At 44.1% G+C, this 14,875-nt stretch overlaps 1 protein-coding gene across 1 annotated transcript; it reads right to left on the bottom strand.

Moving 5' to 3' along the window:
* Nucleotides 1–1,701: 1,701 nt before the first annotated feature.
* kcnd2 (potassium voltage-gated channel, Shal-related subfamily, member 2) lies at nt 1,702–12,105 on the bottom strand. The gene is given in 6 exon segments (XM_061078627.1): nt 1,702–1,879; nt 3,902–3,912; nt 6,354–6,581; nt 6,776–6,862; nt 7,018–7,288; nt 10,997–12,105. Coding segments are annotated over 6 exon segments (1,884 nt in total).
* Nucleotides 12,106–14,875: the final 2,770 nt, after the last annotated feature.

The raw sequence follows: 14,875 nt of genomic DNA, 5'->3' as shown, positions 1-14,875 counted from the left end.
ATTCACTCACTCACTCACTCACTCACTCACTCACTCACTCACTCATTCATTCACTCATTCACTCACTCACCAATTCACTCACTCACTTATTCACTCACTCATTCATTCACTCATTCATTCACTTATTCATTCATTAGCTCTATCATGAGAGAACAGCATCTGACAAATGATTTAAACTTCAAACAAAAACAACATGATGCAAATAAATAACATGTAAATAAGATAAACAAAGATACACAGCAGCTCCTGTTTACAAACATATAATATAAATACTTTTCTTCTGACATCATTGTTTGGGTTGTTTGTGATGATGTTTGTGTTAACGTTTTTTCTGACGTTTGTGTTGAGGTTTGTGTTATTGTTTGTGTTGATCAGAGTGGAGGACTGTCGGCTGTGACACACAGACACACACACACAGACACACTGACTCTGAACATCAAACTGTGAAACCAAATTCATTGTTATTAACACGCAAACATGTTAATTAGTTAAAGCGTAACATGAACACGTTAAGGATCTGATCCAGAACTCTGTTTAACTTATGGAACAAATATTAAATACACTTTTTGAATCAGTCGAATATTCAGAAAGTTATACAAATAAAATAAGAAACAAATTAAACATAAATAAATAAAAAAATACATAAGAATTGATTAAAATGTGAATAAATTAATATCAAAACATATAAATAGTATAATTAAAATTAAATAAATACAAATTAAATTTAAAAAAAAAGATAAAATATCAAATCTGGAATTAAAATGTGTTGATGTACACATGAAATAACATGTTGAAACCTGCTGGGACAGGCCGGCTTCAACATGCTCACTGTGGACATCGATGACGTTCAGGTTCATTAATGTTACTTCAAGGTTTTATATTTAATTCATTAGGTTGAATTTTCACAACCACATATTTACTGTTTTAAACGTATGTGTTCTTATAATAAAAGATCAATCCAGTTTATTAAGAACCTCTAGACTTTTGGTCCATGTTAGGGATCAAGATCGTGACAGTGACTTCCTGTTCTCAGGTATTTTCTCCTGAGACTGAAACAGACAAATCTGATTTAACCAGATTTCAGACTTTCAGATTTTACATATTTGATTATGATAATTTTTCACATGAGTAGAAAAAGAGATGTGTTTTTTAACTGTGGAAGACATTTAAGTCCTTCGTCAGATAAAGAGTCTGAGACATTAAGGACAAAACAACGTGTTAAAATTATCTTCATTCCCATTACGAGGAAAGACCGTGACTTTTTCTTTGGTTAGGTTTGAATCGTTGAGAGAGGCTTGCAGTTTCTTTGTGCTATGCTAGCTTAGATATGTTACGATGGTTAACGGCGAACTTCCCAAAATGGGGACGTCTCATTTAAACTTGAATTTCGAGAGAAATAAATCGAATAAATCAGACTGAAAAAATAACGACCATAACGATTTAAAATCAGAAAGAGACAATTTTATCAGCCGTGCTACAATTTCTACTCTGTTCGGCACTGCTGTGTGATCGGAGGTGGAGTCAGCCGAGCGCGTTCAGGTTCACGTTCTCTTCTGCGTGGATAACGTTGAGCTAACCAGTCACTTCTAGTGTGGACACCTAACTTGTCATCTCAGTCAGGGTGGTGCCGAGTACCCTGAACCTGTCGTTCTTCTGCTGGCTAGATCATTTGTCCATGTTGGAGGGGGGGGGAGGAGTTATCTAGAGCGCTGACACCCGCACGATGTTGCCCTGGGAGTCGTTGGCAGAGCCCGTTGATCCGTCACCTACGGTCTTGGTGCCAGGCGGCGTTGGCATGCTGATGACAGCGGCGGTGATGTGCGGCCCGTCGCAGTTCAAAGGAACCGTCTCCTCGAAATTTGCGTTCAGACTGGAACGACTACGAGAGAAGAAACAGAAATATGGATTTTTATAAAGTAAAAACATGTTCAGAGTCACTGAAATGAGGATTCTCTCAAAAGTTTCATCGGTAGAAGAACTTTTATGAACACGGGGACGTTAAGGTGAATGTCGTCAGCAAACATCAAACTTCAGAACTTATTTGAAGTTGTCGATTTAGTTCAAGAGAGCAACGGCCAATGGAAAAACTCCAACAAACTGTGGCTAGTCACATGACATGCAGTTGACCAATGGTGTAGCTTTATCAGTGAGTCAGAGATATTCATGTTTAAAGAGCCGATTGATGATGAAAATAACCTGCAGATCAATATTTCAAATAATCCTTAGTTGTCCATATTTTGATGTCTGCACCATCATCAGAAGACAGACTGCAGTACCTGTTCTCTCCAGGTGGCTTCATGCTGGCCCCTGGGGGGGGCAGTCGAGCAGTGGGACACCTTTACAGTTTTTCTCAATTGGTTTGGCTCATTTTATGAAACAGAAATTACATTCTCAGAGCACTAAGTGCAATTGGCAAAACAGCCTATATGGTTCAGCACAACTACATGGATCACCTTCAAAAGGTCATATCTCACCCAAAACAGTTAACTCAAGCTTCAAAACCAAATCATTTTCTCATATAAATAGTCAGTGCCCCCAAAATGAAAAGTTCGTTCTCGATTGCTGTGGCTCATCTCTCGGGGGGGAAAGGACATTCTCCAAGGTTTAAATACATTTGCCAAAATAACCTAGATGGTTCATCAAAACTCCATGGCACACCTGCAAAAGGTCATATCTCTCCCAAAACAGACAATTTATCAGTCAAAACTAAATTCTTTTCTCATACAAATAGTCAGTGCCCCCAAAATGAAAAGTCCCTTTGGCATTGTTTAAACACTACAGGTCAAAATGTTTAGGTGTTTTGTCAGTATGGCAGTGGACCATAGAAATATCCCTCATGTGCACATTTCAATCTTGGCTCAGTCTTTTGACACTGAATGGTTACAGTAGATGTTTTCTTTCCAGAATACTATGTGTAAACAGACAAAAGATTAATTCAAGGTTTCACATAAAATACTTTATTGCAGTCATACAGCCATGGAAATTGTTACAGTAATTGCCATACATCGTGGTTACAGTAACAGAAAATGTGTACAGCACAATATACTGTGGGACAATAACCACATCAAAACTAAAATTAGGTTAGCCTACACTAACAACACATACAGTAAGAAACTAAAGTAAAGCTGCAGTTCTCACTAAATCCTCACTCTCCTGCTCTTCCTCGTGCTCATGTCTGTCTGGCCACAGATTTTCATCAACATCACATCTGATGTTCTCCCTTGCTATGCAGCGGGGGAAGAATCGGCGTGCATGCTGGAACCATCCCTGACACTGCTCTGCTGTGAAATCACCACAAGCAGCATCCATTGCCTGGAGAAGGGACCTCTGGTTTTGAGCCCGATGCTCATAGACCCTCCACCTCCATGCAGATAAAAACTCCTCGATAGGATTGAGGAATGGGGAGTAAGGTGATAAGAGCACCATCAGCATTCTTGGATGGGCAGTGAACCACGCCCTGATGAGCGGGCCACGGTGGAAGCTTACATTGTCCCACACAACGAAAAATGTGTGGGAATAGACACTATTACCATTTGTATTTAGTTGTTTACTTTGACTTTAGTTCAATAAATTTGAATATTAGAGTTAACTCTACCATCAATAATTCCATAGTTGACTGACCACATACCTGTTTTCCCTGCGGAATGTTTGGATGATAGAGGACACTGTAGAGCGTGGCACATTAGGCTGAACTCGACGACCTGCCTGATCTGGCACAAATTGTTGTCTTCGTCCTCCTCGGCCTCTTCCCCCTTCTCCACCACCACCCACCCTTGCTCCTCTTCCTCTTCTTCCTTGACCTAGGTTGTTTACCTGGCCAGGTGCTTCCAGGTTCATAAATTGTACTAAACTTGGTCAAGCTCTAGATATTTGATGGAAGCATTTTACTCCTGGATAGCACCTGTCAGCTAACTAAACTTACTGTGTGATTGGTGATCGGATGTGTGAAACTCCCCCTTGATTAGTAAAGTTCTAGTTGCACCTGAAAATTAAGCCGATGATCCAAGAGATCCATATTACAGTATATACCATGATGTTTTTCATGGTATTATGTACCTGAAAGATTTTGACAGTGGAGTGAACTATTGTGCAGGTGATGATGTAAACAATGAAATTATGCCAACATGTTCTGCAGAGAACAACCACTTGACTGAGAAGCAACATTCAGTTTAGACCAGCAAGATATATTCAATTGGTAATTGGGCCTACTGAAGGCAAATGTACCTAACCGTTTGCAAGGTGTCCTAAATCATATAAAAATTGTGCTTGTCATGTGCAAGGCTGTGCTTTTACAATTGCAATTTGATTAAAGGAATGAGATCTTCCAATCTGTTGTGAACAAGTGCCCAGTGGTTTGGAGGTTTGCACGTGTAGTTTTGAGAATGTCATTTCTGTTTCGTGAAATGAGCCAAACCAATTGAGAAAAACTGTAAAGTGAAGCTTGTATTAATATGACAGATAAATGATAATTTTCCTGAGACTCTGTGTCTGTTTTCTTTTAGAATCATATTCGTCCATCTCTGTTCAGTGAGTTTAAATAAAGTTTTTCACGTTAAGTTTCAGGCGGCAGAGACGTAGTTTCCAGATGTTTCTGTTCCCACAGCTGGACATTCTCTGGATTCCTGCTCCGTCACATGACCTCTGCTGTTTATAAACGAACCAGCGACTCATCCTGTCTCACTCACTTTTATTTAGTTTAAAGTTTTATCTGAATAAACTCAGAGAGAGAAACATTCATCTTCAGTAAAAACTAAATACATTATTATATTTTCTTGTACACCATAGATGATTTACTGCTCTATGATTGGCTACCAGCTGTTTCTTACACGCAATTCAGACTTTATTAAACAATATATAACCATAGCAACAGGATCATTAACATCTCAACTAGAAGCTGAGGAACAAATATCATCGAACATCACATATTATTTGTCTCATATTTGTCTCTTAGATGTTAACAAGGAGCAACATCCTCTGTTCTTAACTCAAGAAGAATAAAACCGTTATTAACAGTTAAGGCTCCATTATGCTTCTCGGATCCGTTTCTCGGAGAGGGTTGCACGGAGAGCGGAGAGTCTTTTTGATTTTTACCTCTCCGACGACTGTACGTTGAAAACAATTCACCGCCAAACCCATAGGTGGCGCAACAGAAGACGAGCTCAGAGAAGCCTACCCCATTTGGGAAGAAGAAGTCCACGTGTGTCTGTTTATCTCTGTCGGCCTGCCTCCCACACACTGAACCATGGCAACTAACAGAACTAAATAAAGTGACACCCAGCGGGTCAAAATGCTGATGTTATCGTTTCTTAGCGCAGCGGTTCTCCGGTCTTGTTTCCGAACTGTGTTGCTGATTCCACAGCTTGAATCTGCTTGAGGCTACACAGAGCTAGCTCCCCTCCCAGCTTCCACACACAGTCAGCAGGGACTCCCGACACTAACTACTACTATCCGGTGTTTGCTTCTAACCTGGCGGTATTATAGAAACAGTGTCATGATAGAAGTGGAATTAAAGTCGTGTCGGCGGGTTTTTGCACCGTTACCACCGCAGTTAGCATGGTGGCTAGCCCGCTAGCCTAGCACGCTAGGCGGACAACTCCACTGGACACGGACAGTTAGAAAAATCAGAGGTGCACGAAAAGCTCTCCGAGGCGCTCGGAGAGGGCGTTCCATGACGGATAGGGCGGTCTTATCTATCCGTTTTAGAAAAGACGTAGAAGCATAAATTGGCCTTTAATAAAGCTCAGAGAGTCACATGTGAGGATCCTCTCAGGACAAACATCCATCAATGACCAGGACAGGGACTCAAGAAGACCTACAGTCTCTTCAAGAACCTTATCAAGAATCCCTGAAACTTTTTGATGATAAGTAGAACCTAATCGAGAACCTCTTACTCAAATTCCTCCAAGACCTCCTCAAGAACCTCAAACACCTCGCTAAAGCTTTAACATCCCTTCGCGTTCACACCCAGAGATCTCTTCAAAGATCTTCATAGACCTATCAAGAACTCTAGACCTTTGAACAATCTCAAACCTCCTTATGAATTTCTAGAAGATTCCCCATGGCCACCGAATAGTTTGTTATCGCTGCAGTATCCTGAATGAGCCCAAAATCGTTTTGAAGACTTTTCAACCTTCACAGGGAACTTAAGCACATTATGATTTATGATACATCTCCTAATAATCCTGGGACAAAGGGTTTCCTCAAGGTCAACTGAAACCTTCTCAATGACTCCTGGAACCTTCTGAGATCTCCACAGCCTTCATAGGGAACTTCCTCCAATTTCTTCAGAACCTTCTCAGTGACTCCTGATTTCTAGTAATGCCCTCAGATCAAGTGATTATTTACCTGACAACACTCGGCCTCTCTCTGATCTGGATGGTGCTCAGCTCCTGGAAGCTGCTCTGCAGACCCACAGACATGTTGGAGTTTGGGACGTTGAAGGTCTTCTTCTTCCTGCGGGCGCAGCAGGACGTGAGGCTGTGCGGTGAGGACAAGATGGAGGAAGAACGGGAAACCTGCTTCACCAGCGTCACCTCCCTGCAGCTCTCATGGTACGTCTTCTCTGCCACAACCTCATGGTTCTGAGGAAAGACACAGGAGAGGGAAGTTTAACGTGAGGCATCAAACAATAAATCTTTATATCGTACAACATCCACTATGTGTCACTCAGGCCAACAGCAACACACACCAAAGGAAAATGTGTGTGTGTGTTGTGTGTGTGTGTCTGTGTGTATGTTTGTGTTGTGTGTTGTGTGTTTGTGTTGTGTAAACTCACTGTGGTCTTCTCCAGACACTGCAGCAGGTGATGTTGGTGAACTTCGTAGTCATGGTTGATTTTACACACCAGCGCTTGTCCCGCCTCCTTTGACACCTTCACAAACAGAAGTCACATGACCACACAGTGAGTCCAGGACCTTAAAGGTCCACCACAAGGGGCTAAGCTAGGCTACGCTAGCATGTCCGACATTCCCTGAATGCACCTCGTCGGAAGATATCAGAGACATTTAAAATAAAAACTTTGGATAAATCGTCGTTTGGAGTCGAATTTGAATGAATTTTCATTTTTCAGTGAGCTGTCCCTTTAAAATATGTGTGTGTGACGTCATGGTGCGTTCAGGGTCCGACCTTCTGAGCTCGTCTCTTCTCCGCTCTCTGACTCTGGAGGTAGAATTTGCTGAAGTTGGACACGATGACGGGGACGGGCAGAGCTATGACCAGAACTCCGCTCAGAGAACAGACAGAACCGAAGATCTTCCCCATGATCGTTTTCGGAACCATGTCACCGTACCTGACAGGAAGAGGAGGAGTTAGAAACTAAAGCCTGAGAACGAAGCCAACATCCAAGTACAGAGAGAATCAGGGGTCACACAATATAATATCATATAATATCATATACAATACAATACTATCTATAATATAATAGACTATACTATACTATACTATACTATACTATAGTATACTATACTATACTATAATATAATATAATATAATATAATATAATATAATATAATATAATATAATATAATATAACACAATATAATATTATGTTATATTATATTATATACAATACAATCCATTGTATAACATACTATAATGTAATATAATATAATACAATACAAGTAACTATTTGTGTTTAAAATATTTTAATTTGTTGAAAATAAACATTGAAATGATTATATACTGTTTCATAAATAAACTTAAATAATTAATTTGATTGTTTGTATTTACAAGGACTCATCATTAATAATAAATAAAGATTCACTGTATGTTGATAATTTATTTTTTATTCACAGTTAAATGTTTTATTTTAATAAAAAACTTTATGAGTCAGTTCTCAGGCGACAGATCCTCAACATGTTTTTAACGATTTAAGCTGCAGTTCAGTCGTCATCCCAACGAGGGAGCCAAAGCTTCATTTCCGGTTTATAAACATTCATTCACTGATGTTCCCCAGAGATCAGAGTCACACACACACACGCACACGCACACAGTCCTCTAGTGAATGTAAACATGTTCCCATAGTCACATGTGGAACAGAAACTAGATTAATTTAATGGATCAGTTTATCATGTCTGCAGCTTTCTTCTCTTCTGTGACCTATAATTACATTTTTATGAATTCCCATCCATTTCATTTTATATTTATTATTAACTATACATTAATATCATATGTTACAGAGCTTTTCACTCGTTTCAGATCAGCTGATTATCGTCGTCTCTGCACATTTCCATCCTTAAAAATCACCTTAAAAACAAAGACTACATGCTACACGCTATACGTTACTACACGTTACACGCTACAAGTTACTACACGCCACACGATACACGCTACGTCGCTGACTCATTGATCTATAGACAGATGATGTTTCTGCCTGATGGAATGATACTAATTGTTTGTGTTACTTTGTATATTACTGTGTGTGTGTGTGTCACTCTATCTGGATGTTACGTAGAAACAAGGTGAGTCTCAGCTCCACATCTGCTGCTGTAATTACGCTCAGGGACAAACAGATTATATAACACACACACACACACACACACACACACTCACACACTCACACACTCACACACTCACACACTCACACACACACACACACACACACACACACACACACACACACACACACACACACACACACACACACACACAGAGAGAGAACAACTGATGCTGTTTATTTGACCCTTCTCCAGATTCATCCTCTATATGCTCAATGTATGTATATGTGTGTGGGTGTGTGAGTGAATCTTCTTCTTCTTCTCTGAGGTCATGTTGGTGTGAGCAGGTTCATCAGGATGATCCAGATGTTTGATCCTGGTCTGACTGTGAGTCCTGATTCTCCAGAGAGAACCTGGTCTGTGGATCTGTTTGAGTTAACGAGTCTGAAGCTCATGAACTCATCATCACACGGATTAACATCAGGCAACATCATGTATGAACAGCAGCAGCTTCAATGTTCCACTAAGGTCAATGGAAAACACACACACACACACACTCACACACTCACACACTCACTCACACACTCACACACTCACACACTCACACACTCACACACTCACACACTCACACACTCACACACTCACACACTCACACACTCTCACACACTCACACACTCACACACTCACACACTCACACACACACACACACACACACACACACACACACACACACATTAGACTTAACAAGCTCTGGTCCATGCTGTCTCCATGGTAACTAATTTAGTTTTCTTCTCCGCAGATTCGTTCAGTCTGAACTGATCAAACAGAGACGCTTTATGAATCATACAACACAACATGACACCCAACCACATGAAACAACACAACATGACACAACAACATTGAATGTTATTCTACTGTCTGAGGATATGTAAGATCCCCACGTGTGAGAACGAACACGTCATGATCACGTGTCTGTTCATCATGATGTAAATACTACATTACCCATGAGCCTCAGTGACGTCACAGGTGCATTAGTTTCCTGGTCACATGACAGACGTACAGCAAAGACGTTTGTCCTCACGTTGCAGCGGAGTGTTCGTCCAGGTGGACAAGGGGAGGGGCCACAGGTCACGTGGTGTGCAGGTGAAGACAGTCACCTGTTCTGTCACCGGATCCCCTCGTGGTCGACTGACTGGAGATCAGGTCACAGCGAGCAGACTGAAACCTGATCTCAGATCGAGGAGCAGGACACGCCCCCGAGGCCGTGTTCCCTCCAGAGGGCTGGACGACAGGGGATGAATGGTCGTATGGAGGCGCCGAGTCACATGTTTGACAATTAACCAGATAAAAACTCTGACAACGTCATAATGAAAAAGTTCAGGAGCAGAAATGATAGAATTTCTTCAAAAGATCAAGTTATGATCTGAATAAAGTTTTGACTTAAACTGAAAACCGCTGATCTGTTTAACAATGATTAAAATCCATCCTTGGTTTCATTAACCTGTCAATGAAGACGAGCAGCGATCAGTCCCTCGTCCACTGGTAGTTTCTATAGAAGTGAGGAAACGACCCGACATCGACTTCATGTCAGGAACATGGTCCCAGGGAGTTTATGTCCTAACATCGCCAGGCTGCGTCTGAGACCTGTCACCTGACCGACACGTGTCACCTGCCGAACATGTGTCACCTGACGAACACGTGTCACCTGACGAACACGTGTAACCTTACGAACACGCGCATACAAAACAACGCAACAACTTTTGTTGAGTTTTAACGGAAATGTTAACTGAAATGTTTCAACAATGATTTTTATCAGAATCTCTCTTTCTCTCTCTCTCTCTCTCTCTCTCTCTCTCTCTCTGTCTTTGATCAGGTCATTTGACTAAATAATAAATGTGTGTTTGTACTTGTCAGCAGTAACATGACCCACACACACACACACACACCCCTCATGTTATGTAACCACAGGGAGGAGACGACTTCATGTTTTGACTTCAGAGTTTTACTATGAGAGTGTGTGTGTGTGTGTGTGTGTGTGTGTGTGTGTGTGTGTGTGTGTGTGTGTGTGTGTGTGTGTGTGTGAGTCTGAGCTGATGTTACAGTCCAGTTAGAATCAATTTGTTTTCCAGATGTTTCAGCTTCAGACACACATCTGGAAACAACAGATATTTCTACACTGCTGCTTCAAGTGGATTTTATAGCTTCAGATGTTTGCTGTTGATATTTTAGGTGTGAAATAAAGTCACACAAACACACACACTCATCACCCTTCACACGCACACTCAGTCACACACACAGACACACACTCATCCCCCTCACACACACACACACACACTCACACTCAGTCAAACAAACACACAGACACACAGACCTACCACCTGTCTGAAAGAAAGTTTTACTCCTGTAAAACTTTATCGAAAACTTAAACAAACGTATAAAACTAAAACCAGAGAAAATCTGAAGAAGTTTTAAAACAAGACTGAAAATGTCTCTTCATCATCAGTTCACCACGCCCACTTTCTGAGTCACGCCCCAAAACCTGCAGCATCAGCATCACTTACCCCAGCGTTGTCATGGTGACGATGGTGTACCAGAAGGCCGCCGGGATGCTGGTGAACTTGCTGTCGCTCGATCCTTTCTCTGCGTAGAACATGACGGTGGCGAAGATGATGATGGCCATGGTGAGCGAGAAGAGCAGGAAGCCGAGTTCCGACGCGCAGCTCTGTAGCGTGTAGCCCAGGATGCGAAGTCCCGCCGAGTGTCGCGAGAACTTGAAGATACGGAACACGCGGAAGACACGCAGCGTGACGAAGGCCCCACTCACGTCCTCGTTGTCCGTCATGACGAGGCCGATGTAGTAAGGCATGATGGCCACCACGTCGATGATGCTCATCACGCTCTTTACGAAGTTGTAGCGGCTGGGCGCCACCAGGAGGCGCAGCACGTACTCAACCGTGAAGATCATGACGCACGCGGTGTCCAGGCAGAAGAACGCGAGCGCGTACCGCTCCCCGCAAGACGCCTGCCGCGCGCGCTCCCGCGCCGCCCCGCACGGAACCGTCTCCGCCACGTTGGCCATCACCGACACCGCGATGAAGAAGCCGGTGACGTAGTAGAGGACCAGCGCCATGGTGGAGGACTGCGGGTTCTCGAACGCGCGCCACATGGTCTCCCGCAGGCTCAGCTCCACGGTCACGTGCTCGCGGCTCTGCTCCATCTCCACGTCGTCCTGGACCCGCTCCTGGTCCTCCCGGTGCCGGTCCCGGTACTCCTCGTAGCAGCAGTCCCCGATGATCTCCGGGATGATGCCGAAGAACGACAGCTCCTCGTCGTACGCGCACACGCACTCCTGCCGCGGAAAGTGCAGCTTCCCGGTGCGGTAGAAGTTCAGGATGTGGCGGAAGAGCTCCGGGTCCCGGTCGAAGAAGAACTCGTTGCTCTCCTCCAGGAAGAAGAAGTCTCTCTCGCTGGAGCCCAGCAGCGTGTCCGGGTACCGCTGCAGCGTGTCGGGCCAGGTCTGGAACCGGGTTCCGCTCACGTTCAGGACGATGAGTCCGTCCGGGCCGGGCTGCTTCTCCGGTGGCGGCAGCGGCATCGGTGCACCGGCCACCGGCACCCAGGCGAGGGCCGCCCCGCGGGCGAGGGCCAGCCAGGGGGGTCCGGCTGCCATGCTGGGGCTGGAGGACCGGGAGGCACCGGGTCTGCAGAGGAACCGGGTCAGAGCACCGGAGGAACCGGGTCCGAGCAGCGGGGGTTCCGGCTAAGAGCACCGGAGGAACCGGGTCAGAGCACCGGATGAACCGGGTCAGAGCAGCGGGAAACCGACAGCACTTCCCGGGGACAGGACACACAGAACCTCCCGGGGACAGGACACACAGAACCGGCACACAAATAGAACCAACGCACCGAGTTCCTCCGGGAGAAAAGCAACTTTACGCACGAAATCGATGCGTAGAACCAGAGAAGAGGCAGAAACTTCAGGACCGGGTCTCAGGTAGAACCCGGATCATGCAGCTGCAAGTTCCGGATGATCCGGATCCGCACCGGGTCACGGAGCTGCCCCAGACCCGCTGCAGGCTCGGTGCCCCCGGTTCTGCCCACTGGAGTCTTCCGGTGTCTGCAGCTGCTCCGGGTGGAACCGATCCAGTCTGAACCGAGCTGAACCTCAGCAGGAGAAGATGTTCAGCTAGAAAGACGAGGAGTCTGAGGAGGTGTGATCACACTCAGGTGTTGCTGGAGAGAGAGGGAGAAAGAGAGAGAGGGGGGAGAGAGAGAGAGAGAGAGCTTGAGGGGGGAGGGAGGGAGAGAGAGAGAGGGAGGGGGGGAACAGAGCGAGAGAGAGAGGGGTGGGGGGGAAACAGAGAGAGAGAGAGAGAGGGGTAGGGGGAGGGAGAGAGGGGGTGAACACAGCGAGAGAGAGAGAGAGAGAGAGGGGTGGGGGGGATCAGAGCGAGAGAGACACGGTACTACCTCTGCTCTCTCTCTCTCACTCCCCCCCCTCTCTCTGGTAGTGGGGCGTGTCTGTATCTGGCTCCTTCACACGGACAAAAACTTGTTTCTCTTTGTGACCAGTTTATATAATAGTAATACTTATTATTATTACAATAATGATGATAATAAGTTTGAGTGCAGCTTCCTGTTTATGGAGGTGTGGGGGTTCACAGGTAAAACCTGATCAGCTGATGATGATGTTATAACGAGCCAATTAAGACCTGAGGAGTTAATTACAGTAACACACCTGTGACCTCTGAGCGTCTCCTCATTCAGTGCCAGTGGCTGAGATCAGTCTGTTTGAACTTTGACCTGGGTCACCACCGCCCTCATTATCAGCCAATTAGAGACTGAGAGGGAGGGGTTGAGCTGTCAATCATAGGTATTGACTAACCTGTTCATGTAAACTCATGTGTGTGTGTGTGTGTAAGCGAACACTTTTCACACTCTGTTAACTTTACAGGGAGTCATCACTCAAACACAAACACACACAAAAAAACACAGACACTCAGCATTGATCTGAGCTCCTCTGGTTCTTTTGTTCAGTGAATTAGGAGCAGAGTGAGACCTCCTACCTCAGTCTTATGGAGACAATAAACACATCCCCTGTGTGTGTGTGTGTGTGTGTGTGTGTGTGTGTGTGTGTGTGTGTGTGTGTGTGTGTGCGTGTGCGTGTGCGTGTGCGCGTGCGCGTGCTCCGGTCAGTTGTAAACAAAGAACGAATCACTGACATAGTTTGTGAGACTGTTTTACTCTTACTGTTGAACCACCCCTTTTTACCATGGTAACCAGATGTTGGGATGTGTCACGGCCTGGTCACAGATACAGGAATGAAATTCTAACCGTGACCTTACATGGACATAACATCAGTAGCATCATCATCATTATCATAATCATCATCATCACCTTCATCAGGTGGAGATTAATATTTACGTCCTGGACGAAGATGTTTATCAGAATCTTCATCAAACAGGAGAATGTTGAACCCCCAATCTTCACAACCAATCAGAGCAGAGAAGCTTTTACTCTGAAGCTTTGAACACCAGACGTCAGGTGATTGGTGGGAAGGTCACAGAGACGTTCACATCCAAATCTGCCTCTGGCTCTGATTGGCTGAATGTTTGGCGCTCGGCAGGCGGCGAATCAAAGGGAATCAAACGCTCCAGTAAACAGGAAAAGAACGAAGCCTCGGGACGGACCTGAACCAGGCTTTGATCTTCACTTCATCTGACCTCCGTCACGACTCACCACTCATCATCTGTTCAAGACTCGGTGTGGAAGAGGAGGAGGAGGAAGAGCAAACTCTGAGTGTAAACATTGAAATTATCTTATTGGAGTAGTTTCTTCCACCTGTGACCTCAGATCAAATTTAAGGTAAGAAGAAATAAGTTAAGATAAGTGAAGTAAAGAGATAAGTAAAGTAATAAAGAGATAAGATAAATAAAGAAGAGATAAGATAAGTTAAATAAAGATGAGTTAAGTAAAGATGAGAAGTTAAGTTAAGAAGAGATAAGTTAAGGCTTCTCCAGGTGCGACAGAGCTCTGGTGGACGGACAATCTGAAGGTGGACGGACACTGTGGAGGTGGACTTGTGTCCACAGTTTCCTCAGACACCATCAGTCCTTCACGCCTCATCATGTCTTTGATCTGCAGTAACAAAGCTCCGCCCTCGTGCTTTGTCTTGTGTGAAGGACATGTCCTTCAGCCAGAGGACGCCTGTCCCCCTCAGGAGGATTCTGTGCAGTAGAGCTGGAGATGCGTTCAGGTGCTTCTCCTTTTCGTCTGTCCTCAAACTAAACCAACATTTATACAAAATGATTTTTATAATAATAATAATTATAATGAAACATATATCTGTTCTAAAGAAAAACAAATGTGACGTTTCCACATGTTTATAAGTTACTTTACATCAAGCTACTTTACATCAAGTTAATTTACATCAAGTTACT

The sequence above is a fragment of the Limanda limanda genome, chromosome 1 (genome assembly GCF_963576545.1).
Source record: "Limanda limanda chromosome 1, fLimLim1.1, whole genome shotgun sequence".
Taxonomy (NCBI): domain Eukaryota; kingdom Metazoa; phylum Chordata; class Actinopteri; order Pleuronectiformes; family Pleuronectidae; genus Limanda; species Limanda limanda.
Note: the sequence above shows the minus strand (reverse complement) of the source record. Positions and strands in the feature narration are given on the sequence as shown.